The sequence below is a fragment of the Cygnus olor genome, chromosome 4, assembly GCF_009769625.2.
Source record: "Cygnus olor isolate bCygOlo1 chromosome 4, bCygOlo1.pri.v2, whole genome shotgun sequence".
NCBI lineage: Eukaryota > Metazoa > Chordata > Aves > Anseriformes > Anatidae > Cygnus > Cygnus olor.
The window spans coordinates 14,535,533-14,556,055 of record NC_049172.1 but is presented as its reverse complement, the minus strand read 5'-3'; the positions used below and the strand labels follow the sequence as shown (position 1 = coordinate 14,556,055).

General features: G+C 45.8%; 1 protein-coding gene across 1 annotated transcript in view; it reads left to right on the top strand.

Moving 5' to 3' along the window:
* The window catches only part of EPHA5 (EPH receptor A5), a 198,413-nt gene that overhangs the window by 95,662 nt on the left and 82,228 nt on the right, over nucleotides 1-20,523 (top strand). Inside the window, 2 exon segments of the mRNA XM_040555646.1 lie at nucleotides 9,283-9,438; nucleotides 15,608-15,943. Of these exon segments, the coding sequence (XP_040411580.1) occupies nucleotides 9,283-9,438; nucleotides 15,608-15,943 (492 nt within the window).

Sequence of the window (20,523 nt, the reverse complement as noted above, 5' to 3'; positions counted from 1 at the left end):
GGCTTATGGTGAGGGTACGTGTAGCAAGAGAGAAGGTAATGTTTGCTTTGCTTTACTTCTGCTTCACATCTGAATTTCTGGCACAGCTGCATATGTCAGCTGGTCTTTTTGCAGGAAGGCTGTGGGAAGAGCGTTTTGCTGAGGCCGTGGGTAGGGATGCTCTCAGGACATCCCCTTCCCAACAGTCAAATGCTTTTATGTAGATGCTTTTCTCTCTGAAAAGTGCTGTTCGTAGTCTGACAAAGAAGATACCTTCTTGGGGATAAAACTGCCTATTATTTGTCTCAGGGGTTTTGGTGTTTTTCTGTGTGGGCTGGATTCACAGCGGTACGAGCTAGTTCACGGCAAGGATGGTCCAACTCCAGCATCCAAAAGCCATCAGGCAGCCCACCCAAATGGTGTTGTGACTGGCTGCAAAACCAGGACATTTGAAGCATCAAGTCATATTGATTTATCTTGGTTATGAGCAGTTTTTCCTCCAGAAATGGGGGAGCTCTTAGTGAACTAAGCAGTTCTCTTGCTGCTGCAGGACTGGAGCTCAAAGAAATGCTTCAAAGGTTGGCGTGACACGAGTTAGCGATGCCCCACTGCCCTTCATTGAGCTTGCTCCTAAAGATGGGCCATTCGGTGGAGTTATTTGGCGAGGCAGATGAACTGTGAAGTTTTGCAGTGTTCATCTGACCCAGAGGAGTAGTTGAGTCAACTCAACAAATAACTTCAGTATTTTGGTGTCGTCTTAATTAAACTGGAGTCATGAAGTACTGTACTTGAATGTGATGGGAAAGCGGCTTGATGTTTCCATACTGACTTTGTTGTGTGCGTGTGGAAAGAAGTGTTTTGCTCAGCTCTCCTGGTTAAGTTTCTCTGGGTGTTAATACTTGCCACGTCCTCCTTGCATGCCCCCTTTGATTTGTTGCAGCCCAACCAAACCACCTCACGGTGCGCGTATCTGGGCGGAATTTAGCTTGCTGCCACCTGCATCTCTTTAACTCCATTCATCATCCTCTCATCCAAAAACCCACCAACTTCTGAGGAAGGAAGCACGGCTGAAGGGAAGCATTCCCCAGGAGAGAATCGCGTTTCCTTCTGTGCGACTCGGCCTCCTGCCCCTCTGACAGCACTGCCCAGATGCCGCAGAATTGGCCAGCATCGCCTGTATCTTAGATTTGCAAATACGCTTCCCAGGAGTCATTTTTATGTTCATGAACCCATTTAGCACACTTAGTCCAGGCAACTCTGGATAAATCCTTCCTATCTTTTGGCAGAAGGACTGTAAAAGATCCATCTACGTCGCCCTCTGATGGAATTTGAATAGATGTGTCTGGAGTGACATATGCTCAGCCATAAATTACAGAGAAACAATTTTAAAATAAATTGTCTACAGCCAGTCCTACCAAATTTACCTCCCGAGACAGATGATCATAAAGCTAGAAGCAAACAAGCCCTTAAACATTTGAGGCAGGCTTTGAGAGGATGCTTTCGCTGAGGTGTTGGCAGCACCTGCCAGTCTATGGTGATGCTTAGTTTGGACCAAAGCGTTAAAAGAGGGCGATGAAAGAAATGCTAATTTTTATATCACCTGAAAATCTTGTCCATACAAATGAAGCTGTACAAGGTGGAGTCAACCAGAAGGAAATACTTTTAGCATTTTAGTTCTCCTTGCTGCCAGTGTGCGTACAGCCTATTAGTTGAGGCTAAAACCTTGAAATGTTGGTAGAGTAAACACACATGACATAAATCATCAAAATAAATCCTCCCAAATGTCATATTTCTTAACCATAATTGGTTGCAATTGTCCTAACCACAGCATAATTAGAGAATCATTCTTTCTCTGGCCAGGCTCCAGATCTGTATGGCCAACTGAATCAGAAGACTGAAAACCCCTTTGCAGCATTGTGCCAGCAACCGTGTGGCTTGGAAGAACCCTCTTTTCCAGGAGATTTTACTGACTGGTCTTTGCATCGGTGTCTGTAATATGTGTACACGCATGCATGGGGAGGTTTGGGCTGGATCATTTTTAAGTTTGATCCTGTTCCCCTGTAGCCATTAGGGATGATGCTTGTTATTGCTATTCAGTCAGCACCGCTATTGAACTCCGGGGAGTTCTGCAGCTTGTCCATCAACCTGCCCCTTGCTCAGCACACAGCGCAGTCTGAATGTTTAAGCTACCATTCAAGTAACAGAGGACACACCAGGCTGCGTGTTTTTGTGCAGAAGCCCCCAAAACAGCGTCTGGTGCCTCTTGGATTACTCGTGGAGCTAGGCGTCTCGAGTTGTTTACAAGTGCGCAGGAACAAATCTGTCTGCCTTCCTCTGTATCTTAAACTGTATTTTTCCCCTAGGTGCAGCATTGTAAATCATCACTTCCTCTGTTTAAGGGAGTAAAATGATTTCAGTTTGTCTTCATTATAAAAGAGAGACAGTAATTTAAGCATAATTTAAGCGCATCTTAGTCTCACACCTCAGAGAACAAAGAAAAGATGCACGGATTTTTATAGATGTGGAGATTTATGGAGATAGATATTTTTATAGCTATCAGAGAGGCTGCAGTGAGAGGATGTGGACTGCCTATTCTTGCTATAAGCTAGCTAGTTGGAGCTTGGCGAGACTGTCCTGGGTTGCATTTTGTAACCAAACAGGCGTGAGAACTGCAGATGCAAACCGGGCTGCCCAGGGGGCACTGCCACGGCTAAGGGCAGGAGTACAGCACCGGTGGAGAAGTGGCTCAGAGCTTTCTCCTGGGCATGGGAGCACCCAAGGTGAGCCAGCTGGCAGCACCAGCCCAGGGGCCAAGGAGATGGAGTCGTACAAGGGAACAAGGGGTAACTGCGAATGTTAGAGAGGCCGTGCCTTTAAACATTGTGTGCAGTCGTCTGGACCTGATGTCGCAGTCACACACGCTTCCAGCTCTATCAAAAATGTAAACACAGGACAGAAGCGAGGTAAAAGGTGTCGCATATAAAATCAATCAGCTTCTGAGAGTTAAAAAGTCCTCCTGCAGATAGATGGCTTGCAAGAACATGCAGTTGCTGTCTAAGGAAAGACAAACATAGTTTCTTCTTATTTTGGGGCAAAACCCAAACAATAGCGCTGTTTTTGCACGTATCCCAGAATAAATCTCCTTTCCTGCTCCTCCATCACACTGCTGAGAGCTTAGGCTTGACTCAGGTTTTGCCTCTCTGATCACTTGCAAATCTTCTCTGGAGCAAAGTCAGAACATGCAGAAATGTGGCCCATTACAGCCTTACTGTAATCACAAGCAGTTTCAAATGTATTATGTTCAAGTTAACTTTATGGCTTGCAAATGTAGCTGACTTGGGAGTTTGATGAATTTTTCAGAGCGGTGCCACGTGAGGAAGTTTTACACCATTTAGAAGAAACGCATTAATGTTGTTAGTGGCAGTTAATTCTTTGCTTTCCAGCAACTACGCTCATGTCATAAATTGCTGTGTGACAATTTAGCAAGTCACGTGGCACAAAAAGTGATATTTCAAGGGGAAGAAGCAAAAGTACTAATTGATTTATGTTCTAGTTTTCAAGGTTGTTTTGGTATTCAGAGCTGGAGTTCATTCCAATGCAGAGCGGAGGTAACTCAGCCTCAGAATAGACTTGGACAAAACAGCATCAGAAGATGCTATATTGTCCTAGGAAAAATAAAAAATAATTTTTTATCCCGCTTGAGGTGCAGGCTTTGCTTCAAGGTAAGGTCCCAAGACTTTCTTCAAGGTGCCAAGCCATTTGATGACCCATTTATTCAGCAAGCTCCAGGAACCTGTTTGAAAGGACTTCTAGGAAGTCTTGTGCTGCGGTGGCAGAGCTGCCGAAGGATGCTGGCAAGCCTGCAAGATTCAGGCAAACTGGCAGCTCTGAGTTAGTGTTTTATTAGTGGGTATTTATTTAATTCCCTTCAAATCCCTAAGGCGTGCTGCAGGAAGCAACGTAGCGCTATTGCAGACGGAGAGACCAACCCTAAAGGAGATATAATCTCCTTAATAAAGGAGATATAATCAGGGCATTTTACACATTTTCTATAGCTTTATAGCTTTGGCAGCAATTTTGGTGTCAGCCTGCAGTTCAAGGAGAGCTGTTAGGAAGGGCAGGATTAGCACTTGGGAACCTGCTTTAAATTCTGCAGAAAAAGGCTCAATTGGCAGCTCTTTCTTTTTTTCCCCCCTGTGTAATTCCTGAATACTTTCAGGAGAGTGCAGAGATCATCTGTTTATATTCGCCGGGAAACATGAAGACAGTCTGCTGTGTTTTTGTTTTGTTTTGTCGTGTAAGTAAAAGAGCATGTCAGGAGCACAGGCTGAGGCTCGAAGCCACTCAGCAGTTTAATTGATTCCACATTGTAAGGAACGTACCTCGCTAAACCCTTTTTCTTCAGGTTTTGGACACATCTAAGAGGCAGCAGGCCCCTCTTCTTGGTGCAGACGCTTCAAGGCACGGCAGCTCCAGAGACTAGAGCAGGGCTTGGTTTATTTGTAGCTTGTTTTTGCTCAAATCCTTCAACTCTCAAGGCATATTCCCTGCGCTGGAGTGATGTGCTAATGAAGGCAGAGTTGATGAGCTACAGAGCCGCTCTCCTTTCTGCTGAACACACGTAACACGTCCTCCTGGTGTTTCAGGCCTGGATTTCAGAGCTTGGTTTTATCTGTGGGGCAGAGTTTTCTGTGTGTTCATGCTGTGGTCACTTCTAAAAGCCATGGTAATTTAAGCTCTGCTCCACTTCCACGTACATGCGGGGATGGTCCCAGCCCAAGGGAGCATGCAGTTTGAAAAGGCAAATCGGTCTAAAGCATGGGAGGGAGAAACTGGAGGAGTTTGTGGTTTGCTCCTGGGCAACAGGTAGTTCGGGAAGGAAACAGGTTTTAGATAACATATGCTCTGTTTAGACTAGACGTTCTTATCCTCATTAATTTTTGTTAGATTTCATTCTTCAGCTTTATGGATTAGTGGCACTGCTTTATGAGTTATGTTGGTGGTTTCTGATTACCTCGGAGACTAATTTGGTACTCTGCAAGGGAGAAGGGGTAAGTCCTATTTGAGCTTTATTTTCTGGGATATACGAAAGGTCACTTTGCTGATCTAAAGCATTTAAGCACTGCAAGCTTATCCTTCCAGAATTACAGGAGTGCAAAGGGAGTAATAGGTTGGACCTTTCTTATCTCTCCTGGGATTTCGAGGCTTTATGGGGTTGTTTCTTAGCTTTTTTCTCTGCAGGGAACAAGGCCTAAGTTCTGTATAATACTAATTTGATGTTGTGATAGCTGAGAGCTCTTTGCATTGAAGGTGATGCTTCTTACGGATGTGGCCACGTATGTGTTAAGTTCCTGGGCGCACAGAGATGCTCGGAGGTGGTGTCTTTGCTTCCAGTGCTTGCTGGGTGCCACCGCCTAGGGCCAGTGTGCCCCAAAGGCATGGGGAAGCCAGAGAGGAAGAAAGCCCTGCACGTTGCTTGTCGCCTTCAGCTGCAGCTCAGGGATGATTACAGAGCTGCAGCTGCAAATCATTTGATGTTAAGGCTTGCAGAAGATAATCTCTGTTAAGTAGTACCAGCTGTTTGATGTTACTGGCTGCTTCTGCCTACTTTTTTCCACTTGCAGGTACTTGCAGTCTCTAGTACTGATGGAGCACATAAAAGTTAAGCGTCTTGTTTGAAGAGGGCAGCTTGTCTTGTCAGAGTCCCAGTGATTCCTCCCCTGTCCACACAGGGACATATAAGACCCAGTTCCTGCCAGTTCGAGGAATCATTTCGTGCCGTTGCTGTCCCAAGAAGCTCCTGCTGCTGTCCTTGCCTGCAGTGATCTCTTGCTGGCTTGTCCCGGAGTGTGCTGGCAGCCAGAGGCTGCACGGCTGTTAAAGCTCTCTGCCTGCAAGTTTTTGTGGTTGCTACTAAAAATAAAAAGTGAAATGAATTTGCTGATAATGGATGCGCTACTAACAGAAACATGTCCCACCTAACACCAGCAGGTTGTTTATGGCATGTTTGCTGCATCTAAAAATATTCTTTTTTTCCAGCAACCAATTTCATTTAGAGACTATTTTCACACGTTGGCAGCTGTTAATCAGTTAAGGAGTTATCAGTTTTAATATTGGAAAGAAAGAAGCAGATGTCATTAACAACCTGAAACTATTTCTTTTCTTGTCAGCTGGCTTCCAGCAGATTACGGGGAAATTTAGGCTTGTCTTATTTCTCCTCCTTTTCCCAACCCCTTGAGAAGAGAGAGAACGCTATTAAATGAATGGCCGTACTGTGCTAGTTCTGTGTATCCTTTGAAGAACCATTGAATTAGAAATACTGAGATAAAAATATAAGACTAAAATAAGATTTAATTAGAAATTAAACTCCAGACACCCATGTAATTTTAAATAAAATCATGTATACTTCATGAGGAGACTTTAAGGTTGACTGTCAGAAGTGGAATGATAACCGATCAAAACCCAAGGTATGTGCATGGAAGGCACGGGCTGTTGGTGTCCCCGAATCCAGGCTATTTTGCTCCAAATCCAGTTTACAAAATATCTGACCCATGGGAGCCTTCAGATTACATAAAATCACAGAATCACAGAATAGCCAGGGCTGGAAGGGACCCACCAGGATCACCGAGTCCAGATCCTGGCTCCACAAAGGACCATTCAAAAATCAAACCACATGTCTAAGAGCGTTGTCCAAAAGCTTCTTGAGCAGGCTTGGTGCTATGACCACTGCCCAGGGGACCCTGTCCCAGTGCCCGACCACCCTCTGGGTGCAGAACCTTTCCCTAACACTCAGCCTGACCCTCCCTCGTCCCAGCTCTGTGCCGTCACCAAGGCCACCATGAGGTCTCCCCTCAGTCTTCTCGAGGTCTAGTTCACTTCATTCCACATCCCTCATGAAAACATGGGTTATTGGTGTTGTAAATCAGTTGGCGTGTACTTCTTCATGAAAACAAAGCATTCCCTGCAAGCTGAGCTACGTATCGCACCACCATTAACAAACTGCACCTTGTTGAAAAGCTGTCGAGGAAAACTGACTTGCTCTGCGGGTGCTGCTTTGCACACAATACGAGTGCAGGAAACTCTTGTGCCATAATGATTTAATGATTTTCTGTCTGTCTTGATGGGACATAATGAGATAAATTCAAGTCCTTTTTTGAAGGCTAATTACATTGAGTACACACTAGACGTGGGCTGCCCTCATTATGTATTGCATGTTTTTGTGCTTTCATTTCCCCGCGTCTATTGTCTGTGTGTGTGAGTTTTGATTTTGCTTTGATTTACAAATTGGAGGCCAAAGAGGGGCTGTTTGGTGGTCTCCTCTCCCAGAAGATTCTCCTTAGAGTACAGAACAATTCCTGCTGTGTGGGTAGGGCAGCATCTGAAGATAGCCGTGAATCTAATATTATAAGTGAACTCATGTAAGAAACTGAGGAATGTACCATAAAACACGAGGGCAGCTTGCAGCAAGTCCTTTAACAATCATCTGGAATAAATTTAGCCATCCGTGTGTGGACACAAAATACGGACTGTGTCCTGCAGGGCTCACGGTCTGGATGTGGAGCAATGGTTGGCTGCTGAGCCATTTTGGAGATTTGTTTTTTAAAACCTTTGGATTCACCAATTTCCCTTACGTTTTCTCTGCATGTCTTGTGGGTAGAGAAGGAGACTGGGGAACGGTGCAGGAGGGTGGGCTGTTGGAGGTGCTGGAGCTGGAGCATCCCCTGGAGCAGGGGTGGAGCGGCAGCAGATGCATGACTGAGACCTTGCAGCCTGTGGTGAGAAGGGAAACTGCTTCAGGCTAGGCAAAACTGGAGGTGGGGTTTGAGGAGGTTTATTGGGTGCTCCTGGAGCGCACCCCTTTTGCTACGCAAGACTTGCTGGTTGATTCCAAGGGATTTTCTCCCCGTGCTGTAGGGAGCTGAAATCAGAATAGCTTTAGTGTCAGGCAAAACACTGCATGGTTCCGTTACGAGTTGAGGTGCTAGAGTCTGTCTTCACCTCTTGGTGAAGAAGCTAGTGATGTGAAAGGGGAGATGTCAAGAGAGAGTCTCTGGTACTGCAGGAAGTACAGCCAAGTTCAGCATCCTATTTGGTCCTTCGGAGGAAAATGGATTAATAGTAAAAATCTGCACTTTATAGGGAAGAAGAACTCTCCTCATGTCTTCTGGCTGCATTTTAACACATGACGTTGCTGTGACCGCCTGGGGCATTGTTAGTGGGACAGTACTAGTTTGTTTGCTGTGAGCACTTTTCCTTTGCCACCAGGCAAGTCTGAATGCAGATGGAAAGACTGATTTCCAGGGAACTTTAGTACATCCAAATAGCCAGCCATGGATATATCCGTGCTTTGTTTTTCTTCCTGGTAGCTGCGGGTTTGTAATTATGCATCCAACTGCATGATTACAGCTCCGTTTGGCTTTTTTCTAAAGCCAAGGTGAATAAATGCAAACCTCTGACTGTCACCGCTTGTAGCTGTGTGCACACACCGGTGAGTAAGTGCAGTGATCTTCGCTTAGGTGAAAGAGTGCTTGTTCCAAGAGGCTGGAAAAAAGATATTACCGCATTCAGTTCAAATTATCAAAATAAATAATAATAAAAAAATCCTAAACTACCCTTAGCCAATATATTGCTTTTGTAAGAACACGAATATCTCTCGTATAAACTCTTTGAACCTCATTATGCATATATATTGGAGCTGAAAGGAATGTCTTGAACGGCAAGCACGCTTCCCAGGCTGTACCCAGAGCAATCTGTCTTATATAAAGTACTTTAAAATTCATCACAGGTTTTCAGGGGAAAAAACCCTAAGGAAGTAGCCTTATCGCAATGTCTTAAAACTGTCAATCTCGAGATTCCCTCAACCACTGTATTGTTATTTGTTTGCTGAGACATTGATTTCTGGGTATAGAACATTTTAAACAAAAACCACAGGATGTATTTTACCTGTTTTTCTAAGCCTGAATGAAAAAAAAAAAAAAACCAACAAAACACCCAAACACAATAATGTTTTCTAAAGCAGAGCCAAAAGATGTTACCTCTCATGCATTTAACAGAGGAAATAAATATCCAGCAAAGGCAGACGCTAGGGTAGAGGCAGTCAACAGATTCTCGTTCTTTTTTCATGCAGATATTTAAGCATGCCTTGTTTATTAGTGGGGTAGACTTGTTTCAAAATATTCAAACCAAATAGTTCGCGAGTGTTTGTCTGTTTTCTTTCTAGCTGAAGACATGTTTTTTAAAGGAAATGTGAAGAGACTAATTTTTATGACGGGAGAGCTTAGCCTGTGGTTCTTCTTTTCACAGTATGCAGACCTGGGTTCTTCAAAGCTTCACCCCACAGTCCATCCTGCAGCAAATGTCCCCCTCACAGCTACACGCTTGATGAAGCATCCACATCTTGCCTGTGTGAAGAGCACTATTTTAGGAGGGAATCAGACCCACCTACAATGGCCTGTACAAGTAAGCATGTGCTTAGAGGGTTGTTTTTAATCCTTTTGAGCTGTTCCTTTTACTGTGACTAGACGTTATGATCTTAATGTGCTTTTACAGGCTCTGGGCTTCAGTTGGAGTTAGTCTGACACACTTGTAACGTCACTGGCTTTGTCCACCATACCCCCAGTTACAAGAACAGACTCAGGCCTTTTGCTTCGAAAGCTGGCGTTAAACGCAGGAAGCATTTAAGTAACAAGCAGATGATGCTCCATCTCTCACAGTCTGCTGCTCTATCATCACACCAGGGGCGTTCCCAGCCAGCAGCACTGCGCTCAGACCTATGCGTCGGTGCATGCACGGGTACCAGTGTCCCACACGCACGTGGAAGAAACTACGGCAGTGCTTGTCTACTGTAGCTGTAGATAGAGTAGATATGGTCCTGCTTAGCATCATCTCGTAGCTCATTTTCAGTAGACCAGCAGGGAGAGAGCCCTACCTTTCCAAGCTGCCTGGAGGAGGTTATTCTTCACGGTAGCCTCAGAGCTTCGCAGGGTAAAATGCTTCTCCAAACCAGCAGCAAAAATGTAGAGCTTATCCCCTGGTATAGGGGATGGAGGGTATAAAAAACAAGCTGGGGGATTGGGAGTTGAAGGTAGAACTGGAACCACTAGCATTGCCCTTTTCCTGCCACCTGTGAGCTATCCTCTCAACTGTACTTGAAGGCTGGTTGTTCTGTTTGCTTTATATTTCAAATACTCAGGGCTTCAGTTTGTAGACCCCCAGCTAGTCCTGCTGAGTGTATTCCCAGTGAATACAGCTGTCCTTCCTAGCTACTCAGGTTTGCACTTCAGAAAAGGGAAAGAAAAAGTCTGTTGCTGCTGGAGAGTCACTTTGCAGAGGAGCCTGCCCTCAGCAGGTCTCTGCTCCCCTGGAAGGGACTCTTGGCACAGAAGACATAGGATAGTTGGGGCCCTTGAACTCATGGCTTACTCTTTGGCAGCCAGAGGAACTTGAAGCACATGGCTGGTGAAGGTGTGCTGCAGGGAAGGAGAAGGCAATGCGGCAGTAGCTAGTGCTGTATGATCAAAGCGGTATTGGTGGGGGGCGAGTCGTGCAAGCACTCCTCAGTTTATTAAGTACATGTACCAGTATCTCACAGAGTGGTGACTGGGGTGGGCTACAGCATGAAAAACTGTGACAACAGGGCTTCCTGATGTCTGTTTTGCCTCGTGGCAAGACTTTAAAGCACATAGATAAATGAGAAAGATGTCTAGTCAGTGTGGGTACTGAGAAATGGGAAGGGAGGGGAACTCTGAAAAGCCACCCCAAATCAGCTTTTTTGCCTAGGCAGAACCAAAGCCAGGGGTTATGCCGAGCCGTCCTGCTGGTGAGTTAGCACAGAGGAGAAGCTGCCACCCCTGAGGAAGAGGTTTATGCTTACTTGTCTGTGACCTGAGCATAGGGTGGGATTTTCAGAGGGGTACAACCATGCTTGACGACAAGCACGTAATAAAACACCAAGGAATATGAGTGCCCTTCTCCCACATGTTCCTGGCACAGTCTGAATCCTATAAGTAAAGGCTGTAATTTATGATGCCACAAATATTGTGAGGTTGATTTTTGTTGTTGTTGTTTGCTTGGATTTTATTTTATTTTTTTTAAGTTTTTGTTTGGGGGGTTTAATGTTTGATTTTTGTTTGCTTTGAAAGCTTACTGTAAGCTTGTTTAAAGTCCAGGCATGGTGTGTGAAGCTGTGTTAGGACGTGGCATGGCAGGACACCGAGTGCTTCTGAGGCAAATGAAAGGTTTAATGCTGACCCAGGCACTGCTCTGCTTCTGTCACCCACTGTTTCGGAGCATGCTGCTATGTCACATACAGAGCAAGCTGGTACAGCAGTTTAGGTTACTGAAGCATCTCTGCTGGCGTTCCTGCTCGCTACCCTGAAAGCAAGGTGGATCATTTGAGCCCTCTCCATGTGTTTCAGTGCTAAGTCACTCTCACTTGTCTTAAACATCCTTTCTTGGGATTTTGTCCTCATTCAGCTGTATTTCTGCTGCAGGTGGTGAGGAGAGCCTGTGTGCTACCCCGTTTCAGCTGCAGGCATAGTACATTTCAGCCGGGACAGTGAATAGTAGGTAGCAACACTAACATTTTAAAACCAACACAACAAGAGTTGCAAGGGAACACCTTGTCATGAACTGAAACAAAAGCAAGACAGGCTTGAGTCATGACTGGTAGGAAAATACTGCAAGTTTTGTGAATGTTTTCATTATTTATTACAGCAGAAGTTAATAATATTCATAGGATTCCCTCAACTTGAAATCTAGTTAATTTTAGAGAACACATCAGTGTTTGTTTTCAGCTCTATACCTGCAAAGTCTCCGTGCAGTTGGTGCAACTGTAAAATCACAATTTCCTAATTTCAAGAGAATGCTTATCAGTCCCAAGCTGCAATGATCTCACCACCATCACCAGCGTTGCTAAATAAAACTGCTAAACCACTGTCAACTGCACAGATGAGCACAGTGGGGGAAAAAGACAAATATATTTTTATTTAATTTTTCCTAGTTCCTTAAGCATGTTTTATAAGTAATGCTTGGCAGTTTCTAATTAATAGTGCTGTATTGCAGTCCAAATAAACTATTGCCATCAGACAAAAAACGTTTGGTCCTGTCAGGCATTTGAGAATTCTCTTAGTATTGTTATGCATCTCCCAGGAAATAATTGAGCTTGATTTCTTCTTAATTAAGTAGTCCTAGCTTCAGTTCTTGCAAAATATCAATTTAAAATGAAAACATCAAAGTTACACCTTTTTCCCCCCTCTCATCTCTGACGAAGAATCCTGTTGCAGTTCAGAGCATACAGGGGACATATGAGTAAAAGGGAATGGCACAAAGAGCATAGAGGGAATTGGACAAGGTGGGACACACTGATGTTTTTGTAGTGTTTGGTATAATATTCTCTTCTCAAAGGTTACGATTAACTTTAGTGTTTGTGTGTGCATGTGCAAATATATATTAGTATCTCAGGGGAACTTTGTCAGGTTATTTTTTTACACGTGCATGTCAGCCAACAACAGGTTTGCTGTCCATCAAGAAAAACACCAATATCTTTATCTTCAGAAATGATTTGCTTTTGGTCAGTGGATTGTGCTGGAGAAATGTTGAATCTGCCTTCTTAGGCCTTAAAGTAGCAAATTAAAAAAAAAAAATCAGCGAACTAATATATTCGTCCTTGACAAAGGGAGGTTTGGCAATGAAAACAGACCTTCTTAGCAGATATAGGGCCCCTCCTCTTTGGGAGCTAAAACACCGTTTTCTTCTCCCAGCTCTGATTTTTCAAAGTTTTACCCATATGTGGTTTCAGGATTCTTCAAGTAGGTCTTGTTAGATATCTGCAGACTGCTAAAGACCTTTCTCAGAGCTCCTTTGAGAATGCTAATTTTATAGGTTATGAAGTCCCACTAGCTTCAAAGCATTTCCACTGAAGTTGATGTTTTTAAACCTTCAAGAAGAGCAGCTGTACAAAGCAAGTAAAAACCTCTGGTGACTTTGCAAAAGTAATAATTTATCCTCTGTTAAAGACACGTTGTCCAATAAGTGGTTTTTTGTGCCTGAGTTCTTTATTTTTCTCTTAGAGTACTGGTAGCAGTAAAAGTGCATTCATCCAGTGGAAGAAAAAATCGGGCAATTTAACCAGTAAAAAAAAAAACTGAGTGCAACGTATATAACTCCACACAGCTCCCGTGATGAATTTCATAGTTTCCATTATATCAGTGTGAGTATGACAGGACAGAAAATAGTTCTGCCTTCTGCTGTACTGTGGTGTCATTAGCTGAAGAGTGCTGGACCCCTGCGGTGCAGATTGTGAGAGGCGGGCTTGTGGAAGCACTCAGCCTGGTGGCAGAGCCCTCTCCGCCCCGAGGACATGTCAGCTCCTTCCACTGTCTCGTGCCTGGTGAATGCTTGTTCCCCATTTATAGTGCTGTGAAGCCATTATGTGGAGGATAATTGTAGTCCTTGTCCCAAAGAACATCCTGGCTCAGTTAGGAATTGCTGGCACGGCTGCAGTTGAGCACCTGGTCCTCCAACCTGCAGAGGCCTGAGCCCGTGCTTCGTTTTATGGATGGCAGCAAGTGGGCTGTCAACTTTAAATCAGCGTGTGCGCGCAGATAGCTGGCAGCCAGAGCATTTCCTGAACCTCTTCTCTGTATCCACCTTGCTGGGAGGCGAATGGGTATGCAGGGGACCCCCTTCCAGCCCTATCTGCAGGGGCTAAACCCCACAACATGCCTCGTTTCCACGTTAGCAAAGTTTTCATTCACAGATGACAGAACAAAATGTGCCTCCGACAAGGCTGATCTGCTGCTTCCTAAACTAACCTAGCTTTTGTCTTTGACTGCTTTTCCCTGACCAAAATATATATATATCAGGATTATTTATTTCCCTCTGGCAGTGAGCTTCTCATTGAATCAGAACAGCTTGAGTTGAAATCATCGCAGTGTTTCATAACCATTACCAATTTTATAGACTTAAAAAGGGGAGTAGGAAAGGGAAATAGGGAAAAATGCTCCTGGTTTATAAAGTAGCTTCAGTTTTGCAACATTGCCCATTTTAAGTAACAAATGGAGTTAAATTATCACAACAAAACTAGAAGATGACAGTCTAAGACAGGCTGTTAGATTTGTAGGGGTTTCTAGCTGATGAAGCTAGCTGACGGGCACATATCAAGAAGCTACTCATGGGTTTTGACAGCTTCATTTGAACTGGATGGCAGTATGTTGCCTTCACTCCTCTACTTTCTTTGGAAAAATCCCAGTCTTTGCTGTATAGCTTCTGGTGATGCTGTGACTAAAATCCATCCCAGTTTTCTTTGATAAATTTCCCCATGTGAGTCTCCTGCATGAGATCCTTGCTGTCCTTCCACGTCGTCTTCAGGGTGCATCTGCAGCCAGCCCTTCATCTCCAAGACAAGTCTATTAAAACAAACAGCTTCTTAAAACATCTTCGGGGCAGTATTTCCCTTTCCCTCCCCAAACGGTCAGATTTCTCTAACACAAAGCCATCGAGTGAGATACGAGCAGTTCAGGTGTGCAGAGAGGATGTCCTGCAGGAGGCCATCACGGAGGAGTGCCAGCAGCTGCAGAAGTACCTGGTGATGTGGCACACTGTCAGGTGTCTCTGGCTCAAGGCATCCAAGGAAGGGCCTGGCTTTTGGAAAGGTGCATGTCAAAAAGTAAGCAAATAAGTGGTCTTGAGGGTATGTATCTCCAGGTGGGCAGCACAGCCACCTGCTGAACTGGGAATCGCTTTTGGGAACCATGGCCTCAGTGTGTAATGTGGTTTTTCTTGCCCAGCCGTGGCCTCTCCCAGCAGGGTGAAGGAAAGCAGGCCGCATCTGCGGGAGCTCGGATACCTCTGCAGCAGCTGTTCCTCCTCAGATAGCTTTGCCAGCACCATGCTGACATACTGAGCAGGGAGGCTTGGCGAAATAAGCGAACACGGTGCGGCTAACTAACCGTGCTGGTGCTCGGAGCTTGGCAGGGACCAAAAAGGCTGCAGTGGAGTAGCCAGATACGGCTGTGCTTCCAGTGGCCCGTGTAGATCACCATCTGTTTTGGGCTGCATCGAGTGTCTCGCTTAGGTGTGATTTGGATGCCCAGGCTTAGGTTTTGCTGTTGCCAAAGAGCTAATAGGGAGAAGCAGGTGGATGGAGGGAAGGATTCAGTGTTGGAATTGAGTACCAAAGTGGTGGGGATACATCGGTGTGTGTCTTTTTTTAAGGATTCAGAACTAGTGATATAGGAGCGGTGGGGCAAGGAGAGGGAATGTTGCCCCCGGTTAAGCCAACATGACTTGGGCAGAGCAAAGATTTGCAGCTCGCTTAGCAAGCAGAACAAGGAGGGCACCAGAGGCAATGCCCTGATGTGAAACGTGCTGCTCCTGCTGGTTTTAAGCCAGCCCTATATCTCATCCTCCCTTGCAGATGACTGTGTCCCAACACAGACCCTTTAAGGTAAGGTGGGAATGCTCAAATCCCCATCTTCCCGGTTTTTTGGTTGCTGCTGAAAATTTTCCCCGCGTCCTTTTTGGCACGTGAGCAACATGGCAGCTCTGTGCAACCTAGAGAGTAGTAGAGAGCAGGATGACTGACAATACTGTTTTTACCATGTGTTTTTCTCACTTTACAAACCAGGACCCCCCTCTGCTCCTCGGAGTGCCATCTCAAATGTTAACGAGACTAGTGTCTTTCTGGAATGGATTCCCCCTGCTGATACTGGTGGAAGGAAAGATGTGTCTTATTATATTGCATGCAAGAAGTGCAACTCACACTCAGGTCTGTGCGAGGCGTGTGGCGGTCATGTCAGGTACCTCCCCCAGCAAACCGGCCTGAAAAACACCTCTGTCATGATGGTGGATCTGCTTGCTCATACAAACTATACCTTTGAAATTGAGGCAGTGAATGGAGTGTCCGACCAGAACCCAGGAGCCCGGCAGTTTGTTTCTGTAAATGTAACCACAAACCAGGCAGGTAAGTGGATCTTCAACCCGGGGAAATGTCTGGGGGGGGGAGCCCAAGCCAGTCAGACCTGGTGTGGGCCTCCCGTTAAAACGGGTGGAAGTCCCCAGCGTGGAGGGCTGGACTGTGGCCTCTTCAAATATAAATGTGTCGGGTGGAGGGGGGAGGTTGTGTCTCACAGGATATAATCACTGCAGTCTTCAACATGTTTCCTTCCAGCAGGACACACTTAGCAGTTGTGGCTTTTTCCTTTTTCTTTTACATTAAGCTACGTGGAGATCCCAGTTCTTTGCGTTTCAGTGTATCTACCCACTAAACCAGAAGGAATACAATTACCTCCTCTATTGGGAAAGGGCAATCCCTAGGAGTTAATTTGGATTCCAAATGCCAGTGGTTTAAAACATCCTAACTTTGCAGTTCCCCTGAGAAAATTGTTTTGAGTGGCTTCAGGAAATTCAGTTCCTCTTCTTCACTGTGGTGCTGGACTCAGGCTGGTGACATATGGTACAGTGTCACTGCTTCTTTAACAAGGTAGGGTTGAGATGTCATTGCATACTGTGTCATTGGGTTTGTACAGACTGACAGATCACGCAGACAGGCTCGTTCCTTTGTCCAGGGCTCAGATCTGCCTGCCATCCATTTGGAAGCCCAGAGGGAGAAAAGAGTTGTTGCCTTGGGGGCAGGCAGCTGGGGCACTGCAAAGCCCTGTGCCTTGGACAGAGGCAGGCGAGGAGCTGCCACTATCCTCTGTCACTTGGAAGTGTGATGGGAGAAAAAGAACGTGGTTACTACTCCTTCTGTGCACATCAATGCACCGGGCATATCACACAGCTTCTCTAAGACCCAGAAACCACCCCCCACCTATGTTTCCTTTCTCTCCTTGTCCCTCGTATGCTCTGTGTTTCGGGTTCTCTCCCATTGTCTACCTGGCTTGCTTCCTGACGTTTAATTTAGGGCCTCCAGCGGCACTTGTCTGCTGTGGAGCCCTTCCAGGAATAGAAACCAGTGGCATTTGGGACCACGAGGTCTGTGCTGCCAGATCACTGGAGCCAGTACTTGCCTTCTCCTTCCAGACCAGACTTAGCCAGGAAATCTGGTGCGATGTGCAGAGTAACAGCTAGATGGAGATTGGCAGATCATCGCTGCAAAGCAGAAAAATGCTAGATGGAGCAGGGCTCTGTTTGGTTCTTGCTACCCAGGTGTATGTGCGCAGGCTTGGCAGCCAGCAGTGAGAGTGTGATTGCATTGCACTTCATCAGATACCTGTCCTGGTAATTAGACTGGGTTGTTGAAGTGTTAAACAAATTGCTCAGATATATCTCAAGGAGAAGAAATAAAGGCGTGCTGGGATTGCTGCTCGCTGCTGATGGATGTGGCAGGAAATCTTCAGGAGGAGAATCAGTGGATGGCAGTACGACACCTGTTGAAGGCACCTGTTTAATACAGATCAGTGGGTGTTGTGGTCTTAATGCTGTTTACTGTTGTTGCACTGCGAAGGCTGCTGCCAGTAACTCCACTGCTGGAAGAAGGAGATTTTCCTGATAGTAGGTTTGCATTGGCATTTCATTGCTGGCACTACATTTTCCCTGATATGCAGAGTTAAATCCACATAAACCTCCATAAACGTAGCTGCATGAGAGAAGATGATACATTGCTGATCACTCCAGTCTATGAGGAAATGGTCCTGTTCCGTGAGTTATGTGCCAAATTCCCAATAGTTGCAGCCGGATTTATCTGTGGAGCTGGCTTCCTGTGCCTCAAGCCAAGAATGTCTCCTTTGCACAATTATTACCTATGGATGTGTGTTGAAAGGTCTGTTGTAGGAAATGGCAGTAGACCTGTGGGTTTTGTGTGACAAATGCAACTCCTGGTAAGGCTAGTGGGTAAGTTCAGCTGGTAGAAGTGTGATGCAGCCAGGGGGAGTTGTGGTGGATCAAGCCAGGAGTGTTTAATGCACCGTATAGTACTGAAATGGCATCTGTGTATGCTCTCGTGTTTGATTCAATAGGAGGTGTTTGCCGGATCATCATCCAGAGGGATGGTGCAAGGCTTTGTCCAAAGCAAGGAGTGGTGTATTTTGTTGTCTCTGTGGCTTGTCCCCTCCGCCCCCCAAGTTCCTACAAAAGGAGAACCAGGCCTGTTTGCTCACTGTACAACCCGTGCATCAGACATGCTTCCCAGTAACACAGCTCGCTCTCTGCTCTCTGGGCACTCCCAGGGATGGTGATCAGTTTGTCCATGCCAGAAATAAAGCAGCTATAGACAGAGACTCTGCAAATTATGCTAGCTGCCAGGCATGGAGACTTGGATATCTGTTTTCTTTAGGTTCCTCTGAAAAATGCCCTTTGGGGCTAGTAATAGAGGTGTGCAGGCAGAGTGGTTCATGGCTGGCCTTACCCAGCGATGCTGGATCTCTCTGAAGGAGCCTCACCTTCAGTTGTCCTCTCAAATGAGAGCAGGCAGAAGGCGTGGGGCCTCGGGGGGGGCTCAGCCCACTCATCTCCCCATGAGATCAGCACCAAGACACGCTGCTCTGGGGCCTTGTCCTTTGTCTCACACAGGTTTTCAGCTAGTATGATTACGTTTCCGTGAAGGCTGGTGTAATTAGGTAGAGTCACTAAAAGCCTGGTAGTGATTCAAGGCCAACTGCGGCAATAGGAGAAAGTCTGCTACAAGAACTGCTTGCTGTGGAAAATGAAAAAAATTGCATGCCATGGGATGGGTCTGGCTGTTTGAGTCCCACTGGCTGGTATTCACTAACCCAGCGCTGCAGAGAAATGCCGGGGTTTATTTTGTTGTTTTGGCTTTGTCAGCCCCGAAAAGACCATGCTAATTTCAAGACTGCGGAGAACGCGCAAGCAGCAGGATGTTGGCTGCACCGCGTCTTCTACACATGGGAGCTTTTGGCAGCAGAAACTGTGTCTGGTTTGGGTTCTTGAAGGGAATGCTTCCTGACAAAAATGTGTTTCTCTCCAAACTAATTTGTTCCCCTTCCTTCTCTCCCCAATTTAAAATAATAAAAAAGAACTTGCACTGGCAATCAGTCTGGCATTTTCAGACTAATTTCAGACTATTTTCCTCTGAACTTTTGAAATCAAGTTTGGAAATACAGCAAGAAAACAGTAGTGGTTGCACACAAGATGCGGTGAATCAGCTAATCTCAGCTGGGGACCCCAGCACACTTCTGCTCTATCAGTCCCGAGGGAGGTGATGGTACTTGGGATGGGACCAGTCCATATTGGATGCCGTGCCCTTAGGCTCAGGACTGGTTCCCTGTCACACTCTGCTCTCCCACTAAATTTCTGTTATTTCTGTGGGATTTTGCAGATGTTTTCTGCTAGGTACTTTCATGTATCAAGAAAGGTTGAACAATGCTGCCAGCCAGGAGAGGTGGAAAGTAGAAGTCTCCATCATGACTAGTCCTATGAAGAAAGACTGAGAGAGCTGGGGATGTTTGGCCTGAAGAAGAGAAGGCTCTGGGGAGACCTCACTGCAGCCTTTCAGTGCTTAAAGAGAGCTTATAAAAAAGATGGAGAGCAACTTTTTACTCGGGCAGATAATGATAGGACAAGGGGGAATGGTTTTTAACTTAAAGAGGGGAGATTTAGATTAGATGTTAGGAAGAAATTCTTCGTTCAGAGGGTGGTGAGGCACTGGAACAGGTTGCCCAGAGAGGCTGTGGATGCCCCATCCCTGGAGGTGTTCAAGGCCAGGTTGGGTGAGGCACTGAGCAACCTGATCTAGTGGGTGGCGTCCTTGCCTATGGCAGGGGTTGGGACGAGGTGATCTTTGAGGTCCCTTCCAACCCAAACCATTTTGTGATGATTCTTTGATTCTATGACACTTTAAAGCTGCTGCAGGCAGAGGAGCTTACTCCCTTCATCTCTTTCTTCACCTTTTCCAACTACTCCCAAATATCTGGTGCAGCTTCCTCCCCAGGTGTACGTCCTCTGCCCCTGTCAGAGCGTGGCTAGACAAGCTGTTGCTGATAGTGCAGCTACCCTTTGTCACAGTAGGGGTAGTTCTGGGATTTGAGGGCCAGGAGACCTTGTGTAGGCACACAGGTTGGCCATAGCATGGTTGTCCCTGATGGGACGGCTGTAAAAAAAGACACCCAAGGGACCTCTCAACACAGATGGCAGGGAGATTAAGTTAGCCATCCTTTTTTTCAAGTTTTTGTCTTTCTGAAACTGCCACATAATGCCTCTTTCTATACCATTTCTAGAGAGCAGTCTGCCGGTGCCACTAATACTGAAGTTGGCTTTTCATGAGGCAACCTCACTGCGTTTTTTCTTAGGGATTTCACCAAGCTGGGTGATTAAATAACGCTGTCACTCCAGACAAAGATGTACATCTCCCACGAGGTGTTCCATCTTATCTGCCCCGTGTACAGAAGGCATCTACCATGAAGTCTTGCTCAGGGCCGGGTGTCTTGTAACGGGCCTGTAGGGAGCAAGTGGTTGTGATCCGTGGCTGCCTGTGTGCCCGTTGTATCACCAGAGGAGCACACACGTGCACGGTGGGAAGGCACAATGTTAAAAGCCTTTCTAGGCTTAAAACCTGTGAGAGTATTTAATTGTAGCCAGCCTAAA